Source organism: Rhodnius prolixus, unplaced genomic scaffold (genome assembly GCF_049639745.1).
Source record: "Rhodnius prolixus isolate KJV_2025 unplaced genomic scaffold, Rpr scaffold_12, whole genome shotgun sequence".
Lineage (NCBI taxonomy): Eukaryota > Metazoa > Arthropoda > Insecta > Hemiptera > Reduviidae > Rhodnius > Rhodnius prolixus.
The window spans coordinates 17,747,895-17,769,121 of record NW_027411635.1 but is presented as its reverse complement, the minus strand read 5'-3'; the positions used below and the strand labels follow the sequence as shown (position 1 = coordinate 17,769,121).

The window sequence follows — 21,227 nt, the reverse complement described above, 5'->3', positions numbered from 1 at the left end:
ATGATTGAATTTCAATCTGCTTAACCACCGTATGCTTGTTTACAAACAAGTTAAAGTATGGTGTTTTTTCCAGCCTTATGCGCTTTAACCTTGTAAAAGGTTCCTTTACCTGAATATTATATCCCAATTACAACACATTCAATACATGTGCTTTGGAAGATTTTTCGCATCCGTCGATAGTAGAATTATGAAATATTTTCCACTGATATGGCAGTCCTCTTTAGCAGAGCTATCCACGGTTTTACTCTCTTTTAAGCGATGTCTCCCATTTATATTAGTGGACACTAAAAACTTACTTTACGTCTTTAAGAAATGAGTGTGACCAGTGTCAGCATATATCTGTTACCCTTACTGAGAGGGGATAGGATAGGTGTTGGAACTTTGGGAGTAATCATTCCACTCTACCTGCGCCTTACCTTTCTGGAGTCTCTCCAGAAAGCCTTTCAGAAAGGTGGTTTGCAGATGCTACAGCTGGATAGGTTTCCTTGGGGGATCGGGAGAGGTTTGTAGCGCTAAGGAGTGGTTAACCCATTCTGAGGGTTCACCTCAATTCCTGGTATTTTTCTATAAAGCCTGGGCGATTGAATATATCCATATCCTTCTTAGAACATCCCAACTTTTTTTTTTTACGGGAACAAATTTTAGATATCTTATGCTTCTCGGCTATATAAACAAGAACTTTGTAAAATATTTCTAATAATTTAAGATAATAATATGAATAAAAAACCACTTACGCAGGAGGAGTTAATGCAATAGATAATAAAATTATGTAAGTACGAAAATTAAAACAATGATTTTTCTATTTAAATATACATTTTAATTTAATAAATTATTGTCAATTGAAAGAGCACATAATTTAAATTAGATCAGTCAATCTATAATGTTAATTATCAACAATATATGTACATAAATAAATTCTTTACAGGTAACATATTCTACTTAGACAAATGGCACTAAAACATTGGTATTTACAAAATCACTCAAAGATATTTGGAAAAATATGCATTTTTTTTGTTTTATGAGACAACAAAATAAGTTCACTAACATAAAATGAAATTAAATAATAAAAAGTTCTCCTCCAAGAAAGAATTTTATACTCTGGGGACGAAGTCCTTGTATTATACACAAATGTCCTGAAAGAAAACAAAAAGAAATCCTGGTGTGAACAATCTCACGAATTTACTTCATACATAAATTTTACAAACAAAATCCAGAATGTAAAACTAACACTACACCAAAATGATGCATTTTAAAGGGAATGTTACTGATCACATTTTGGGGCATTTAGAGAAAATCGAACGAAACTTTTCGATAAATACTCAGAAACAATAAAAAAAAACTCTATCCAGAATGTACTGTTTGTAGTTGTCAGATTTCTCGCAATTATAGCAACACATTTAAACCCTCCTTTACAAATTTTAGGCTAAATATTGCCTGCAATAGAGAATTGTATCCCAAAAGCAATAAATGTAGGAACAGATTCTACATTATACTCATGTAAGCTTCTCCACACTGCTCTCACACAGTGCAAAAATCATTGCAGGAATTTTCGAGCAAATTTCAAAACTGCGAAAAATCCCTTCTGTATAATAGCACATCCGATTTAGAGGTAAAAGAGTACTATAAAAATTCATTTTTTCAAATATTACACTAGCACCTTGTATTTCCTACAAAAAGACAGCTTGAAAGCTGAAATTACGCACAATTGTAGAGATAAACGAGTTTTATAATTGCCCATATTTCGGCGAAGATTACAGCAATAAGACAGGAGATACAGCAATTCGAAATATGAAGGAAATGTAAAACTTCCAATTTTTATTACCTTAACTGATAAATACAGATAGAAAGCTGGTGTTTTACTCAATTGTAGAGCTGAAGGAGTACTGTAATATTACAACATTTCGCTGAGATATTACCGATAGGACAGGAGATACAGCAATTTGAAATATGACGGAAATTTGAAACTCCAAAACTGTAAAACGTAGGAAAAATAAACAAGTTTAGTAAATTTTTGATGAATATCTTTGGTCATAAAGTTATTCAAGGCGGGCTACACGCTGCTCGTTGGTCGAAGATTGGCTACTTTTGTTGATAGAGCAATCAGTGAATTTTTCTTCTGCACCATAAGGGGAACTGGATATTTAATTACGTCAAAAGTTTTGTTGAAACCGGTCAGAATTAAATAAAGCATGCGATGTGTGGTAGATAAAATCGACAATATTAGCCAGCACTGTTTACCCAACTACAATTCCTGCTATGCTCTCTAAGATATATTGGTGGTGTCTCGTAAAAGGTCTCGAACTCAGTCCCATACTTAGAATTGATTTGGAGTCTTAAAAAAAGTATGCCGTAATACCTTAAGAAGAAACTTTGCCCTTCTCTTGTATTATAATATTTTCCAAACCGAGACGTTTTTTTCGTTTTCAGTTAAACCTATTCACCAAGTCGCTTCGTTGCCTTCACTTAGTAAGCTGTAACAAACTTGCAAGATTAAAAATCTTGACTAAAATCCTACAAAAATATTTTTAATTAGAATGTAAAATTTTTAATAATTAATATTAAATTACCTTAAAACTTTCTGTAATTCTTCAGATATTGTACACTTAGTGTTGAGATTTGAAGTTATTTCTTTCGTATTATAACTAATCACAGTCTTATTCTGTTCCCCAGATTTAGTTTTAATTGATTTATTCTGTAAGGTTGACATAGATTCTGTAGCACAAGATGTTCGTATCTCTGCCAGCCATGTACATAGAGAAGCGGTCCTCAGTCTAGAAAACAGAGAAATTATTTAGCAATACTATGAACACTCCTTGCAAGCATCAACAGCCGGCTGACTCTTTAAATAACGCAACCAGTTCTGATTTTTTTTTTTTTTTTCCAAAACCAAAACCTCTGATATAGAATAAAAACCATATTTCTTAGTACGCCGAAATCGAAAATAATTAAATTATTTACAAGAACGAATAAAAAAAGCAAACAAGGTTGTGATGCCACTGTCACAATATGGAGCTGGAGTTATAAATTAGGCGTGAAGTAGTATTTATTTTAAGAAATTTTACGTTTTACTAATTGCGTTGAGGAATTCATGGTTATGTTGCAACATTCCGTTAGCAAGTTAGTATCGTTAGTACACTTAGTATGTACACCTGCAGTATTTAAACACCCAAAAATACAATTTGACAAAGACACTCAAGACACTCTGGAATTTAAGGAATCGTACTAGAGATGCTGCAGCAAAAACAGTTATTTGCACGATATGAAAAGGCAAAACCCGCATGGTAAAGGGCATTATAGATCGAAGCTAGGAACTGGAATGGACGATAGTTTCAAATATAAGCTGCGAGCTATACACTAATACCTACTTTTTTAAAAATGCATTAATGTAAATTAGTAATTAGCAAATAAACGCAAGACATCCGAACATTTTAATTTCTAAAAATTGAAAATCTCTTATTCATACTTAATGTACTTACCTAATCATGCTATACGATAATGACTTAGATGCGGTCTTAGACTTGGGAGTAGAGAAGTGCTGAGGTGATGGTAAATCTTCTAAAGATGATTCCAAATTTTTTTTAAATTCTTTCGTTTTGTCCATGAGATCGAAACTATGGATGGACAAGGAGCTCACTAGAGCACTGTGGCGTCGATTAGTAAAAACCTGTAAAATACAATAAAATAAAAATATATAATAAATAGTAATAAATATCTCAAAGAATGTACAAATTCTATGAAAAGAAATTAGTTGGGTGCTAGCTAGCCCGTTCGATGGACTTACTTGCCAGAAGTTTCTGATTTGAAAACATCAGAAAAGTCTGCACTCATTCAATAAATTCAAAAACAAAATGTATAGATTTTGATCAAAACCTTAAGTACCACTGGGTAAAGTAAATCTTATACGAGGGTCGTTTGAAAAGTCCGTGCAAAAATAAAAACTACTTAATTTTTTGGGGTAAACCTTTTTTATTTTTCAACATAGTCTCCTTTTAGGCTTATACACTTCGTCCAACGCTGCTCTAGTTTGTTGATCCCTTCCGAATAATAGGATTTGTCCAAGTCTGAAAAATAGCCATTCGTTTCTGCAATCACCTCCTCGTTTGAATAAAATCTTTTTCCCGCCAGCCATTTCTTCATATTGGGGAACAAATAGTAGTCCGAGGGAGCCAAGTCTGGAGAATAGGGGGGATGTGAAACGAGTTGGAACCCTATTTCCATTAATTTTGCGACCACAACTGCTGAGGTGTGAGCTGGTGCGTTGTCGTGATGGAAAAGGACTTTTTTGTGGGCCAATTGTGGGCGTTTTTCTTGCAGCTCGGTTTTCAAACGGTCCAATAACGATGAATAATATGCACCTGTAATAGTTTTACCCTTTTCCAGATAGTCGATGAGGATTATTCCTTGCGAATCCCAAAAGACAGTCGCCATAATCTTTCCGGCCGAAGGAACGGTCTTCGCCTTTTTTGGCGCAGATTCCCCCTTGGTAACCCATTCTTTAGATTGTTCTTTGGCCTCAGGAGTGTAGTGATGTATCCATGTTTCATCCACAGTGACGAAACGACGCTTAAAGTCCTGCGGATTCTTCTGGAACAGCTGCAAACCGTCCTTGCAACACTTCACACGATTTCGTTTTAGGTCAAGCGTGAGCAATCGCGGCACCCATCTTGCGGATAGCTTTGTCATGTCCAAATGTTGATGCAAAATATTATGTACCCGTTCATTCGAGATGCCCACAGCACTAGCAATCTCACGCACCTTCACTATTCTGTCATCCATCACCATATCATGGATTTTATCAATGATTTCTGGAGTAGTAACCTCAACAGGGCGTCCAGAACGTTCAGCGTCACTTGTGCCCATATGGCCACTCCGAAAATTTTGAAACCACTTATAAACTGTTCTAATCGAAGGTGCAGAGTCACCATAATGTTTATCAAGCTTCTCTTTAGTCTCCAGAGGCGTTTTGCCTTTCATAAAGTAGTGTTTAATCAACACACGAAATTCTTTTTCATCCTTTTTTTGAAAATCACTCGACTTCCTCGATTCAAACGAATGCCAAACACAAAGAAATAGACCGATCTGGCTGAAACTTGGTGTATGTTCTTCCTAGAGATGCTACTAACTAAACATAACCTCGATACGCGCCAGTGGTGCTATCACTCTGACTATGCACGGACTTTTCAAACGACCCTCGTAGACTCAAGCATCTATTTAGTAAAGTACTTTTTCCGGTAACCCACTTTTTATCAAAATATGATTTCTAGTTCATGTTTTCTATATTTCATTGATATGATGTGGTAAATTTTTCTTAAGAAGTACTTAGAGAGAAGTGTAAAACAATAATTTGCCAGACAATCCCCAGAAAACTTATTATTTTAAAAGTGGGTAAATAGTGTACGTAGTTTATTCATGAAGCAGTTATCGAGTAACTCGCAAGTAACTGAAAATCGTAACAGTAAAGTCGCACTTGCGGTTAACGGATTCCTGTCGAACCAACAGCATTAGCCGCGGCAACAGTATTAAAATCCAGCTAGAGTCCCGTGTTAGTTACATTTTAATTTTTTGTAGAACAAATGTTTAATACTAAAGATGTGCTTTAAATAACACCCTCGACATACAATTTTATAGTTGGACATTAAAATTAGAAAAACAAATGTGCGATTACTTTAATTTTTACTTTCTCTTTCTGCAATAAATGATTAAAATTCTGTAAAATTTTTTATATCGATTATTCAACGTATACATTCGTTTTAAGCCCATCTGAGACCAACAAATTGTAAGTTTCTGGAAAAATTCGTGTCTGTTCACAACAGATTTTTGTTACTTTTACTTATATAGGTGGTAATTCGGTACATTGCACTGTAAAAATCAATTGTCCTGAGATAAAATGTTATATAAAATGTGTAGGAGTAAAAGGGCAATGTTTAATGAGTACAGAAAGAAGAAAAACATAATTATAACAATATTTGTAATAAAAGTGCTATAACAGGCAGGCAATGAAAGATACTCCAACATATCGCACGTGCCATGCGTGAAGGCCTGCAAGTGTGATATGGGAGCTGTTGTATAGGGAGCAGATGTACAAGGGGTGTCCGAGATTGGGAACGAACATCTGCCGGATAATGTAGGGTAAAGGTAGTAGCGCTACAGGGAGAACTGTCACCTGGCAACTTCCCCAACGGGGGCAGACCCTCCCCTCTGTCTTGGTAACGATGTTGCTCACAGTTCAAGCATGATGAACAGACCCACATAAGTTCACCGAAAAATTCGCCGGCCCGGAACATCTTACAGTAACATATGGTGGATTTGCGTTAATAAAACGTATCGGCTACTCGCTTTAATTTTCTTATACTCATCCCAAAATATTCTTCAGAATTACACAGAAATCAAAACTGTTCAGAAGCACAGTAAATGTAGTCTACTTTTTCAAATTCTATTTACGATTAATCTGTCTATCGAAAATCGAATTGAATCTTTCACTGATAGGTCTTTCCGTGTGCTTGGTATTTGAAGGAAAGCGACATTAGTTTACAAAAACAAGGCAATACGTCAAAATGGCGGTGCGTGGTTTCCAAATATCCTATACACAGACAGAACACAGTTGACTCACTTTGGAAATATGAATTTCCGATTGAAACATAATCATTCGAATGCAATACTTCCTCGTATAACGTAAAAAGAGAAATATAAAATTCCCTGTGAATCTAATATTAAATGAAGTAAGTATGAACGTAGATCGTAAAATATTGACGTACAGGTTCCTCTTCCAACCCTATTGTGACCCCTCAACAAATGTTCAGGACAATGTAGGGTGCATTATGTTGCTTAGACTATTCTAAGCTGTGACTATTCACAACCCTTCTGCAATTGTAATCCATTCAATATGGAAACTTTGGTATGTTTGGGATTCTCGATTGTACTATAAACGTACGATTCAACGATACAAATATTTCAAAAAGTTAAAATCGGTACCATTAGGGGGCACCTAAATTTTCTCTTATCTTATAGAATTCACTTAATTCTAACGGATCTCTAACGAGCATAATTGAATGCACACAGCCCGTATTTCTAGAAATTACGTTAAAAAATAAAAACGTTGAAGAGTTTTTTTTTCCTGTTATTGAGAGATGAAGTAACGTAAATGCCCGTATAACAGCGAGAATATCGGTCTCTGTAAGATGATTGATTAGGTTTACTTTAAATATTTTAGTTTATACAAATTAACTTTCACTAATCTATCACTTTCATTCAGGTTTATTAAACTGCTTGCATATCTGCGTAATAATTAGCTGTTATGAAAAGATTCAGAATAAATAAATAAAATATTAGTGATCAGAAGTATTAAATATGCATAACAACCTGTGAAAATAACCAAATAACCTGTGTTATATATCACTTTATCACGAAAGTGACAATTACTAATCGACTAATTTTCTACTTTATTACAGTGTGCAGACTATTCTCTAGACTGGAATTCCATCCCACTTACCGTTTATTTATTTATACCCTTCTGGGACACGCCCGATCCTATAAAATGGAGTACAGTTCCAAAATCTTGAAAATGTATGAATGTATAGTTTTAAAATAAGGCACCACAATAGAGGCGAGACTTGCAAAGCTAATATGCATTGTGGTGCTGGGTTCGATTCCTGGTCTAGGCCTTGCATTTTATTTAATGGTTAATAACAGAAATTTACAGTAAAGTATGTTTGCTCGGTAATCGGTAGTTGGACGTAAAGCTCGCCTGAAAAAATAGGCAATTACTTTACTTTTTTAAATAGATAAATTAAAGAAAAAATAATACAAAATTAAAATTACACCTTTACAATAGAAGACCTTCGATTTAAAGGGTTTACTCTCTTTGCCGAAGCAATCTCCAAGGGTACGTAGCCCTTGCGAGGTAGTGTATGTGCCTTAGTGTGTATATTTACGTGCATATAGCGTAAGGGTATCGTGTTACTATAGTATAGTGAAAGTGCGTGGTGTACTTTTGTTAGAAGCAAACAATTACATTTAAAAAGAAATTCAGCAAATCAGGGTACAACTAGTATTTTAAGAAAAATATTTTTGGAATAAATTAGAGACTACAATGCCCACCCTTTTTATAAAGGACTATCTATTGATCTGAAAGAGCGTCACTACCTTCGAAGTGCCCTTATGATTAGAGCAAAAGAAATGGTTGATGAAATTACGTAAAGTTTTAATAAAATTTGGCAACATCCCTAGATCAGGTTGAAAACACTAATATGTGGCGAACAGTTTAGACAGGGTTTTTATCATTTTATAGCGATTTAGACCAGATTTTGCGAATTGTAATATTTAGACAACATTGCCTGGAAGGCTAATAGATAATAGATTAAAATAAATAAAAAAAATGGTCTAGCAAATCTGAGTAAATCACTGGAGATATTCTGTCGGTCTAGAAATAATAACAATAAACTTTTATTTAAGAAATAATAGTAAACCTACTAAATCTGTTTTACAAAAGTGGCTAACGCCGTCTATCAGACTATTCTGTCGGCCTACATCGCTCTTATTCAAAGAAAAATGGAGTCAAAAGATGTGACGCTATCACTGAAAATAAGTTAAGAGAAATTAAAAGCGATGTCAACGGATGTAACTAGCTCTTTCCGACCCAAATCGAGAAGAGAGATGATTCTTGGACGCCTTCTAACATAGAAGACACACGTACGTATCATGACACGTTAACCACCTTCCAACCAACTTACCAATCGTACAGTGTCACGTTTACTATTGAACACATTTTTATTGACTTCCTGTCTTATGATGTATTTAGGACTTCATATTGACTGCCTAACAATATAACTGAACTTAATACATGATAACTCCAATCGCTTAGAAAATATTGGATTTTCTTAATCCCACTAATGTGTACTGCATGATTTAACAAACTGACATATTATACATAGTACAAACTACACATATTTAAATGATCTAGTTATCAGTAAAGGCCATACCTCTGGTAAATGGATTTCGATTAAAATATTGGTATCTCAAGCGATAACATTACCAAAACGCCTACCAAGCTTGAGCTTTATAGAATTTTTAATTTTTGAGATATTCTATTCATACCACAAGCTCGCAACCACCCATTTTTTTTTTGTCTTTTTCTTACACATACACACGAAAGCTGTTTTTCGAACTGAGGGTCTTAAAAGCATGTATTTCAAATTTTAAAAAAATAATAACTATTTTACATCTGGTTATCTGAATTTCACTAAAACCTTGGGTAGCTCTACTTTCTTTCTTTTTTAATTTACGGATCTCAAAACATTAAGTATTTCTTGAGAAAAGGAAACTCCTTTCTTAGAATAAGACAGTTATAAGAAGCTTAGTTTTCTCACTTGAGTCTGCTCGGATAGAGTTCGCATTTTATTGCAGGTTGAATACAGAATATTATATAACGTAGCCATGCGATTATCACTTAAAAATAATGCAAACTTACCGTAAATGACGACAAGGAAAAACAATTGCACAACTGCGCGTAGCTGAGAAACTAACATCAGCTTACTAAATAAGCGAACTACAACTTAACTGCTGACAACCAAATTACATGCATGTAATTCGCTGACAATGCTGTCCTTACTGTACTGAAATCTAAACTCATGCAACTTTACTATTCTTAAATAATAAATAGAAACGAACGAGTATTTTGTTACTCGTAATAATTTCAATTAATACTTAATACCCTAATTAATACCTTTTCTCGTTATATTGAATAATTTTCTTTCTTTTAACCCTAATATTTTTCATTAAACACCTGATGTCTTGTTGCTAGTTATTGTAAGAGATAATACCAGAAGTCTGCAGAGTTTCAATAAATACAGTAGTTCAGGATTTGCTCGAAATTTATAGTTGTCTTTAATATTGTACATTTATATTACAAACAAATGCTTCTATTGAAGACAGCTTGGCGTTCAGCTTCTCCATAACCCTACAGAACCATTATTTTTCTTAAATAAAAAAAACATTTCAAACCTAAGTGATAAGCTTATCATTCGTTATGCCCAAGGTCAAATGAAATCCATTGGTACCTCACTATAGCTAAACAGTTACGAAATGTCGAGAAAAAAAAATTATAATAACCGTCCAAAACGGTTGTCGTAGATCTTCAACTCTGCAATTTAAACCTCATAAATTTTGTACAGGTGACAGAACAATACGCTGAAACGGCACAGTAGATGAGAGCCTTAACTTCACCCCTCTCTTTAAAGACCTCACACCTGAGGGGCTACTTCGAGAGTTCAAGGCTAACTGCGCAGCAATACGTGTGGATAATCTTGCTATGTGTGAGACGTGTTCCGCGTCAAAGTGTTCTGTTGTCATTTCACTCGTATCTCAAATTGCATCTAGTTTAAGCTTTTTGCAAACACTGAATATTTATCTATTAATCACATTTAAAAACGCCTCATTTAATTGGTTTCATTTCTCTATTTTACTAAACCATTTAAAATTACAAACACAAATTTTCAGTTACCTAATGTTCTATCTGCTAGTCCCAGAGTTAGAAATTTATAGCAAACTATAGTGTTCTGTCACAATACAATCACTATGTAGTAAATAACAATGTTATTAGTGTACTGCGACGGGAAATGGAGACGGCAGAAACTATGTATTAATCACACAGTCATATGAGTAATCTATGTGATTACACATTGGACACAATAACAGACCAGACACGAGGTGCGTTCTTATCATACACACCTACAAAAACATCTTCAATATATGTAGTATAATTTCTATAAAACTAAAAAACACTTTACAATACTTTAAAAACGGAAGATCAACACTTTTTCTTGCTACGATTCTTTATATAAAATTTTGTATAATCACTAAAGCTTAGCACATGTACTTTTAATGGAAAATGAGCTCGTAGACAACCTCTATTTTTGAAATGGGCAGAGCCTAATATACACCTACTTCCCCTACAACCCTAGTAACAGGATTTTTCAGGAAAAATATGTTTTAAATAAAAGTGATAGTCCTAATTTCGGAAAATTAACAGCTCAGAGATGTGTGAATCATTCAGAAATCCCTTTATCATTGACAAACTTAGCAATACCAAAGAAGAATTCGTTAAACTTGTAACTTTTTCAAGAAATATCAAGTTATTCTTTTAATTTATTTAATCAGTTATTTCAAGATTTAATGTCATATTTATTTCTTACATTTATTACCACAACTTCATTTTTTTAAAGTAAGTATTTTAAAATAATAGTAAGAATAGTTGGAATTAGATGTTTCTTGTACATAGAAATTTCTATTTTTGTGGATTACTTTAGTTATATTTCTCGTATGTGTACATAAATTGGATATTAATGAAATGTGTAGATATATGTACATTATTTGAACATTTTTCCAGTAATATTTGATTAAGGAATTGGACTTTAATTTACATTCTAAAGCATTTTTTTTAAATTAATGAGCAGTCTTATTACATATGTATAAACATACATGTGTACATACATATGTATATGTAAAACATGTTAGAAGCTCTAAATATTATGCTAAAATTCCGAAAATTTCTCAAACGGAAGTTACAGAATTAGTAAAATCTTTTTTCATTTTTTGAAGATTTTATCGATTTTTTTTTTTTAATTTTCTGTGTACTATAAGTATTATTCACAAACAAATCTATAAATTTTACTATAACCAGTTTACCAGTTAAATATTAAAAGTTTGAACATCTAAAAAATATTTTGTCGCAATTGCAGGAGTCCAGGAAATCAATGGGCAGGAAATGATATTATACTTAACGACAATTTTTGGTTTTCTGCTTTTAGTTATTCCAGATAGATAAATTCAACTAGCTTACTTTAACAAACTACAAAAATATAGGTCAATCACTATTATCTAAAAATATTTTTGTGACAATGATGTTTGGGGAGTTTCAGAGGAAGGTGTAGAAGACATCACGTTTCGCGTATAAGTATTATATTGAAAAAATAGGAAAAAAAAATTATGTTTTGTTACTATATGATGATCATATATTGTTACAATATGATGATCATGTATTGTTTCTATACGATAATCATGTATTTTTACTATATGATGATCATTTATTGTTATTACACGATGATATTAAACAAAACTTACCATTTTCAGTAAAGATTAATCTCCGTTATCCAGAAGAAAAAAAAAAATCCTAAGTATATTTTGAAAAAGGCGCGTTAAATATTGTTCAAGACCTTTGAGCACCAACCCATGTTCGTACTTCACTGCTGAACACCTAATGATCTAACTGAGGGTTCCACATTCTACAGACTTGATTAACTTGCCGGCCGGTCTTCAACGAAATATGACGACAATGCACGATTAAAAACATTTAAAAACCTTTAATAAAATTCAGATTTATTTGATATCATTTTTATACTTTAAAAAAAAGGAGGTAGTTTTATACATTTTTAACATTTAGTTTACGACTGCAACTAATCAAGCAACTTTTGAAGGGTTCATCATTTTAGAATAAGATATTTTTAGTTTTTTCTGTTATTTTTTTGACACCGCTAGTTAATTCCGTGTTTTACCCTTGTATTTTACCTTCTATTTTCGAAATTAGGGCTACTCTGTAAATTCTATCCAACCCTGACCTTCATACTAGTTTACAGAGATAGAAAAAGTACAATCTGGTGTAAGTAGAAGTCAATTCCGAGTGCTCGCTGCTCAGTTTTACGTTCAAAATTAGCTATCAATTCATATCTGTTCTTTTTCTTTTGAATTATTATTATTATTTATGTAAAATCATATCTTTAGATAGATTCGTTTTAGAAGTAAAACTTGTTCTATACTTTATTGTGAGCACCCACTTTACACAAAATATTAAATGACAATTTACTAATTAAATTTATTGCTTTGTACTTCGAGAGTTTCATTTAACTATTTTTTTTTTTATTTCATAATTTGATCAACAGTATCAGTAAAGCTATCTCTCTCAATTGAAACATTTTCTGTAAAATCTTCGTTCCTTGAGGAGATGTGAAGTTGAGCTTCTTTTTTTTTATTTTTTAGAGTCGATGTGAGTTTCTGTTCCCAATATAATTAATCCTCAAAACTGTGGGTTCATAAATCATATTAAAATAAACTTTTATATACTATTAAAGCCATTAAAACATTAAGCAAAAAGTGTAATTTAATCATAAGTTATTTAAATTGCAGTTCATTTGAAGGAGAAATTTTTTTGAGGCACCCCTGTGTTTGGATTAGTGGTTGTTCTCAACCCTTGTCATGGGCTCAGCATCAGTAGCGCCATGATTCGTTCAAACAAGCAAGATTCCACTACCACCTTGTAGGTCAGATCGTAATGGATGTTGGGCGTGGGCTTTTGATAACAGTCAATTGTAAAGAAAAATAATTCTACGATTTGTTGTAAACACTAATAGTTTGTAGTAAAGGTATGTAATTTGATTTTTGTTGAAGATATTCTGTTTTCTTAAAATCTAGTTATTATATGTCATCCTCAATTTACTCCATAATGAATTTATAATTTTGATGAGACATTTCTTAATGCTTTTTCATGATCAAATTATCATAAATTATCCGCCAATTACTGCTGCATTTACTTCTTTGAACCATGAATTTACTGTCCTATTAAGTTTAAGAATTATCATGTTATTTCACAATGCCTCTTCTTTAATACTACCTGCTCATAGCTTGTCACTAAAGATCTGGGTCTCATTTGCGGAACTCTGCTCCTATCTCTTAACCCCGCTATTGCGCCTTTCAATAGCGGATAAGACATCGTCCGCATCTCTTAAACCTAATCATTATTTCGTTTTTCCACGTGGTCACTTTCTTCTATTCATAACAGAGCTGTTAACCTAGGTCATCTCGTCCTATCCATTCTGTTTACGTACCAAACCATGTAGTCGGTTAACTTTCGTCTTATCAAGTTCCCATAAGTGTGATCCCCAACAGTCATTACTTGCACCAATAAAATATTTTCTTCCCAACTGACTAGATCATCTAAATAACAACCAATTGCTGAATGGATATTAGAGATTATTTATACAAAATAGGATCGAATAACCGTTTTAAACTTTAAATGTTATGGAATCTATAGTTACGCCTTTTAATAGCTGTTAAGAAGTTTTTAATGTAATCTAGGATCAATTCTAACTTACAGATTGTGAATTAAACGAGTGTTATTTTGGCTTAATAACATTTTAATAATTTAAGGAGAGACCTAGGAAAAGGATTAATTTTGTCCGAAAAATCTTAGACTTTTATCAAACTTCTTCTATTTTCAGTTATGTTCTTTTCGCCCATTCACTAATGGAGAACACTTTTGGTGAATTGGAAGCTTCAGTAAGTACCTTCTGTGTAATAAACATAATCTTCTACCCGTTGTTTTCTGCAACTAGTAACTGATCTTATTTCTACAATTCTTAAGAACTGAAACAATATTTAGTAAATTATTGATGTAATAGTTCAACAACATTTTTCGATTCAATAGAAACTAAATATAATTTTAAAAAAGAAAGAAGCTGACCAATACTAAAATATAACAAAATTTACCCAATACTTAACCCGGAGGATTAATTAGTATTAAAAATATTCGTCTTACAAACTTTTTAAATTATAATACTGTGCATTACTAGACATTTCATAAATTAATTTAAAGATGAATTCCTGTCTAGTAAGAGTTGTGCTTCCAATGCACATTTTCCTAATTTGTCAAAAATGTGGCATTCTTCATAAAGAGAAGGATGTACCCAATCTCTTGTCTCTTACATAATGTAAATGTTTGAAAGCAACATAGGTTTAGGAGCATTAGACCACTCGCACTTTAAAACGCAACTTTATAAATTTCAGCCACTGATTACTGTCTTTTATGTAACTAAATTTTAATTATACAGTAAACTCTATTTATGCATAATTTCAAAATGGTTTGTACAAATAGCGTTTGTCAGAAAAGTTGCACCTTGTTATAATTATTATAAGAAAATTTTGTGGGAGAGTTTTACACAAGATTTTGTTTTATTTTTACTTGAAGATTGAAAAGACTGGTGGACGGTTGCAAAACATTGCATCTAGTCTAACCGAATGTGACCACATTTCTGAAACTTTGGAAGCGACACAAACAGAATCTGAGGTAAGTTCTTCACAATTTTGTTTCTAATAATAAATAAAATCTATTACTTATTAATATTGTTACTTTCTTTAAACTGTCATTAATAATCATAAACAATACACATTTTTAAAAACACTTAATCAATTGAAATAATCTTCGAATATTAAAAAAAAAAAGTTTTGTTTCTGTGAATATCTTATGATTTAGATTAAGTATAATTTAGAATCATACATTCTTAAAAGTTTTATTTAAAATTTTCTAAATTTAATAAGGATATCAAACTTATTATCTTAATTCCAAATTTATTTGTTTACAATAAAGATCTCATGAATTTTTGTATTTTATGTGTCATTTCTTTTACCTTTTTCTTTCGTTTAATTTTATTTTTGTTAATTTTGTTTTGTTGTTACAGGTCTTCTTTAATCTGTAACCGAAATATAAAATGAAATAACTAATGAGGTGTATAAATAGAAAAATGACCGTTTTTCATTTTTTAATTAATTTGTTGTTAGGTTGGTTCATTTAATTAATTTTGTGTCAATTTTCAAAATCTAACCAATTAATAACACCCATTATGAGCATTCTTTCTACCAGCAGGGGATCCCTGATTATTGAAAGAAGTGGGATGAATCTGGTAAAAAACATTTACTTGTGCCCAAACTTCTTCTCTCTGAGCGTCCCCAAACAACCTAAATCTCCTAACTGCTGAATAACACCTAGGCACTCAAGGAAATCCCTAGAAAAAAAAAAGGTAGTGCAAACAACCCCACCTCAAAATTCTAAAAGTGTTAGTTAAATTCTAAAGTAAGATCGTAACTTTTTCATGCCATCATTTTTTCGTAAAAAAACCGACACCTGACAAATTCCACTTTGATTTCCCACAGAATGTGCTTAGTTCGAGCAGCAATTCACTGTTATTCTCAAAATAATCCGTAAAATTAATAACACATTGTAAGACACGGTCATAGTGTTCTTCAAAATGCACTATTGAACTGAATATTTTAAACACCCTACGAGTTTTAATATAATATACAGTAGTTATTTTAATGATAGTTCCATGGAACCTTTTTTATCTTGAAAAACTGTAATTTGTTTTTTTTACACCCCATTATTTAATTTCTTTGATTGACTATGAAATACAGAGCTTTTCTTTGAATGTAGTAAAGGAAAGGCTCTATCAATTTTTTATTTTTGTTTTTTTTTCTTCAACTTTTGCTGAAGACATTTAGTTTCACAGTGCGATATTCACTATTACAAAAATAATAGATATCCGAAGTAAATTTAAAAATAAAACTAAAAAAATAATCAGGATCAAGGTTGTGTACAGATGCATATATTTCCTAGGCGCCTCTAATTTCAGGTTAAGTTCGAAGGGCGTTGAGAAGTCAGCAAAGTGATGCAGCGCAAAATTGAATTTAAATTATTGCTGCAAATATTTAGGGGTGATCCTGAAAAAAAATAAAAATAAAAAAAGATAGATGGAAAATAAAATCAAGATGGAGTTTATATTGTGTGGGAAATAAATAATAAAATAGAAAATAATTAGGGATGATTTAACCGAAATGACAACGAAGAAAGGGCCTCTTCGCCCCCATTGAGTAAAAAAAAATTTTCAGTCTAAGCATGAAAATATATATATTATTATATATATTTTATTCTGTGGTGAATTAGGATTTTAAAGGCTGCCTCTGACACTACGAGAGGACATGCCGTTTTGCTAGTTATTTCGTTACAATTCCTTTATTTAGAATAATTAGGTTTGATTTATATTTCAGTGCATGTTGATTTTATTGATTTTTTGTCGCTTTTGGGAGTCAGGAAGCTTAAGCTAAATAATTTCAACCGATAAGTTTAAATAATAAAAAGGAGCAAATAAAGGTGTGCAAGCGAACTAACATGGACCTAAAAACAAAACAAAAATTATTTTTCAGTTTTTTTTTGAAATTTTTACATTCTTTTAAGCTTAATAAAAAGAAGTACTAAGAACGCTTCAAATTTACTAAATAGCGTTTTCACCGTTACTACAAGTAACGAGACACCCAGCCTCGAAACCAGGGATGGTCTCAGAGAAGTGCAACCATTAAGCATCCCTCTACGATGTCACGATAGTAAAATTTACATTTCTGTCAGCTATTTAATTTTTACGAATATTTGAAGCGCATATTGTATACGATTTTCTTCAAAAATCGGTTATCCAGAAAAGCGATATTACAAAATGACCATCTTAGTTTAATTTTTATTTTATTCTATTCAATTTTCTGGAAAATTCTTCTTATCTGTGGTTCTCGAGTTTGAAAATTATAAATATTACATTTTTGTTTTAAATATTTTTTTTTTACAGAAAAATTATATTGGTGATTTTAGCAAAGTTAAAAATGCAGTTTAATTTCATTGCCGTATAACTTTAAAGGAAATAAGACAGATAGCGCTAACAACTTAACAGTAGTAGATCCAATAATCAAACTCGGGCAGTTACATGTAAACCACAATCCTCGAAATATATATTTACCTATGTGTGATACATTTTAGCTTATTTTTAAGAAAATTAGTAATTAGAATAGTTATAATATTTTATAAACTTTTTCGAAAAATATGTATTTACGGTGAAAACTAAATTCCAAAATCTGCATTAATGAAATAATGTTTTACGTTAAGAAAAAGAATGTAAAAATAGTGTAACATGACCCTATTTTTAAATGTTTGATGCTTGCAAACCTTTTCTCCGTATCTGTTCAATTGGAAGGCATTTTAACCAATTTCAAACTGGTGAGATGTGCCTGCAAATAAATAATCACAAAGATCTTCATTTGTTGTCATTTTTACAAAATATAAAAATAAATAAATACATTTTATATATTGTCCGTTTAACAGAGCAGAGATTGCATGGGCTGGTGTAGTGATTAAATCCTTATTATTTTGCGCTTTAAATTCTTTGCATTATTTTTGTTTATTATTTGTTTTTCTCCCAATTTGCCTATAAATATTTTATAAAAACATCTCAATACTAACAATTAAGTGCATTTCTATATTTTATATACTGGCACAAGAAGTTTCACAGAGTACTATCAAAAACCAGGTTGGTTGGGCGCGTAGAGCTGACAGACCAGAGAACTTTTTTCGTGATAATCTGCTCAATTTTCTGGTCAGAGACCGTTTCGAGTGTAAACGAATTTTCAAGTTGTCTTGATTGAAAAAAACACTGGTGATACGAAGAATTTATTATTTTAAGGTACTGAAATACCCATTCAATCAATCAAAAAGAAGTGGTACCCATTCAAACCGTCAATATCGCCTTGAAAATTATTTTATGTTTCGAAACGTTGGCGATTTAATATAATTCTTTTCCAGTCGGAAGACCATGTGTTAATAGTTTCTAGCACTAATGCTTTCAGCTCATCAAGAGAGATAAGGACGAAGCAATTGAGTGGCAAAAAATATTTTTGGCTCAAATCTAATCAAAATTTCTGTCAAGACCTTTGCTTGTGCTAGCATCCATCGTATGTTTTGAAGTCGGCGATCAACTGTGTAGCTGAAGATCCGCCAATAATATACCATCAGTTTTTTTATAGAAGTTTTAATTGCTTATTTTAATGATACCTAAACGATAATCACTACAATTGTTACTTTCATTATACGTTTAAAGCCTACAGGTTTTGAAGTTAACGCAAAACAAATATACTTTATCTTACTGTTTTAAATCAAGACACCCTGAATATGAGTGACACCTGGAATCAGGTCAAAGGCCGCAGCAGCCCTTTATGGGAAGAAATCTCTATTGTAATTATTTAATAGTATTGGGATGAATTTTCTGACCATTTTTAACAACTCATTTCCCCCGTCAATAATTTAGCTGAATAAATCCACAAAAAATATAATACATAACAACAGACACTTCTAATTATCACAGACAAAAATGCTGTGATGTGTTAGATAATTTATATTGCTTATTTAATATTAAAATCCCTTAAATATCGCATAAAATTAAAAAAATTAACTAATCATACGTCATGTGCCATATAAGGTAGTTGTAAGCTTTTACTCATTTTTAAATGCACGTTTCAACATGTTGCTTTATTGGTGTTATAATTTCTAAATATAAACAAAATGAATAAAATAAAATAAAAAAATAAAACGCATATATTGTATCTGCAATTAATAAATTTGAGCAATTTCTTTTTATTGTTATTTTAATTTTTTTTAAACGATGAATTACTGTTTGAAAATGAAGTACAATTGTATGTTTGGTTTTTCACTACAATAAGGAATAACAGATAAAATTAAAATTTGTGCCTACATTATTATTATTTTGTCTTCGACATCCTAGTTTTTATTTGCATAATGTTGATTATTGCAATATTTGTTATTTGTTGTGGTAAACCAAACTTTTTATCAGTAAAATTTCTGAATTAATATACAAAGAGTGTTTGATTATAAATGTAGAAAGATCTTTAGGGAATTTTTTCACAAAATTTAATTTGCTACCAAAAAAGGTTTCTATAATCCAATCCTTAATTATGATTCAACCAGTATTATTTTACAGTCCCAAATTAGATGGTAAGCTTATGCAAGTTTGCCCTTTGTATTAAGTTATTTATCTAATTCTTTTCAATAGCAGCTCAAGGGTGAAACTTCTCCCTTAACTCATTTGTTAGAGTCTTTCGAAATACGCGTCGATTACTTCCTCAAGAACGTCCAGTTTTTTTTTGTTTTTTTTGATGATTTAAGGCGCGTCAACATCTAGGGTTATTGGCGCCCGGAGCTTTTTTCAGTGCACTGCCGGCCTCCAAGCAGTGTTCTCTCGTTACAGACAACACTGTCCTTCACCGGACAGTGAGCTGTAAGAAGCTCTTAGGAAGAGAAAATCTAAGGGTCAGCAGCTGGATTCGAACCCGGGACCTCCGCGTGGGAGTCCAGTACGCTTTTTATGAAAGCCAAGTTAAAACTTATTATTTTACAATATAAATCCTCAAAAAAGATTAAATTTGTTGGTTTACCAATATGCGTTTCTTTCATTGCGATTTTTTCTCCAGCTGAAATCATTTGTTACCAAAGTTAATGTAAATACACTGAAATTTTCCAACCTGTAAAATGAAGAGCTTGCACAAAATATAACAGGCACGAAAAGGCTTACAAATCAATCCTGGCTGATGGATAAAAGCGGTTTGGCAACGAAAATCGTCTCTAAATAATTTAGTTTAGAAATACTTTATTTTAATAAAAATAGACAGATCAGCAGTAAATCCACCTGTAATGAAAGTAATTAAACACTTAATATAAATTCTATGTTTGTAGTAAATGCGTTAGAATTTGCAAAATCGAAAGAGAATATTATTGAAGGTTTCACATCAGATTATAGGAACTTGACAGTAGCAAATTAAATGTACTATCACTCCATGACGTTTCCTACAATACTTTATCGTTTAAAAAAAAAAAAAATATATATATATAATAATATTTCCAAACTAGTGAATGAGTTAATTATTTTGGTAGGTTTGCCATTGATTATAATTATTTTGTTTTTTCTCTTTCAGGTGGTGGAAGGTCTTCTTCGTACTGTAAAACAAGTTCAGTCGCATTATGAGACCTTCAGAGAAGATTTATTGGAGCTACGAGAGTTACAGAAGCAGATCAGAATTGAACTACGTTCAAGTGCCAGTGAATTACAGAGGAGGGTAATCTCGCTAAGGCTTCGTATGCCTGAAAATTATTTACGCGAATCAAAGAACATGTCTCCGCAATTAATGAATGAAGAAATTTAGGCTTTGATTTGTGATCTAATTCAAGTCTAGTCTTGAAGTCAAATTTGAAACAGTATTTAATTTTTTCATTTATAATTACATAAAAAGAAAGTTATTTATTTTATACATTTAATACTCACGTGTTGAGTGTTAAAATTTTTTCTGCAACCGCAATTAAAATATAAGAATTTAAGAAAGATAATAAAAGTTGTTGAAAATATTCTTATTCTGGCAGTTTCTTTGAAAAATAATAGAGATTTTCAAAGCAATGTCTCTGTACCACTTTTAAGTTCTCTACTATAACAATACAGGGAATTTTGCTATCTGGATAATTTAAATTTAGAAAAAAAAAACTTCCAAATTTACTTCAAATTGGCCTCTCTTCAGTCTATAATCTT

The 21,227-nt window shown here is 31.9% G+C and overlaps 2 protein-coding genes across 4 annotated transcripts; one reads left to right on the top strand and one right to left on the bottom strand.

The window, feature by feature from the left end:
- Positions 1–995: 995 nt before the first annotated feature.
- On the bottom strand, positions 996–12,254 carry LOC141461637 (uncharacterized). 3 transcript variants are annotated; one of them, XM_074142820.1, is made up of 5 exons: positions 12,118–12,254; positions 3,477–3,664; positions 2,568–2,771; positions 2,357–2,471; positions 996–1,133 (listed from the first exon to the last, which is right to left on the bottom strand). In XM_074142820.1, the coding sequence occupies exons 1-4, from the start codon at positions 12,118–12,120 to the stop codon at positions 2,438–2,440; spliced, it is 429 nt and encodes a 142-aa protein (XP_073998921.1). In that variant the 5' UTR covers positions 12,121–12,254; the 3' UTR covers positions 996–1,133; positions 2,357–2,437. The 3 variants fall into 3 exon arrangements, with proteins under 3 accessions (XP_073998921.1, XP_073998924.1, XP_073998922.1); XM_074142823.1 differs by lacking the exon at positions 12,118–12,254 and adding an exon at positions 10,499–10,605; XM_074142821.1 differs by lacking the exon at positions 12,118–12,254 and adding an exon at positions 9,467–9,603.
- A 1,017-nt stretch (positions 12,255–13,271) lies between these two features.
- LOC141461638 (uncharacterized) lies at positions 13,272–21,049 on the top strand. Its single transcript, XM_074142824.1, has 4 exons — positions 13,272–13,412; positions 14,268–14,325; positions 15,014–15,112; positions 20,623–21,049. The coding sequence occupies exons 2-4, from the start codon at positions 14,293–14,295 to the stop codon at positions 20,848–20,850; spliced, it is 360 nt and encodes a 119-aa protein (XP_073998925.1). The 5' UTR covers positions 13,272–13,412; positions 14,268–14,292; the 3' UTR covers positions 20,851–21,049.
- Positions 21,050–21,227: the final 178 nt, after the last annotated feature.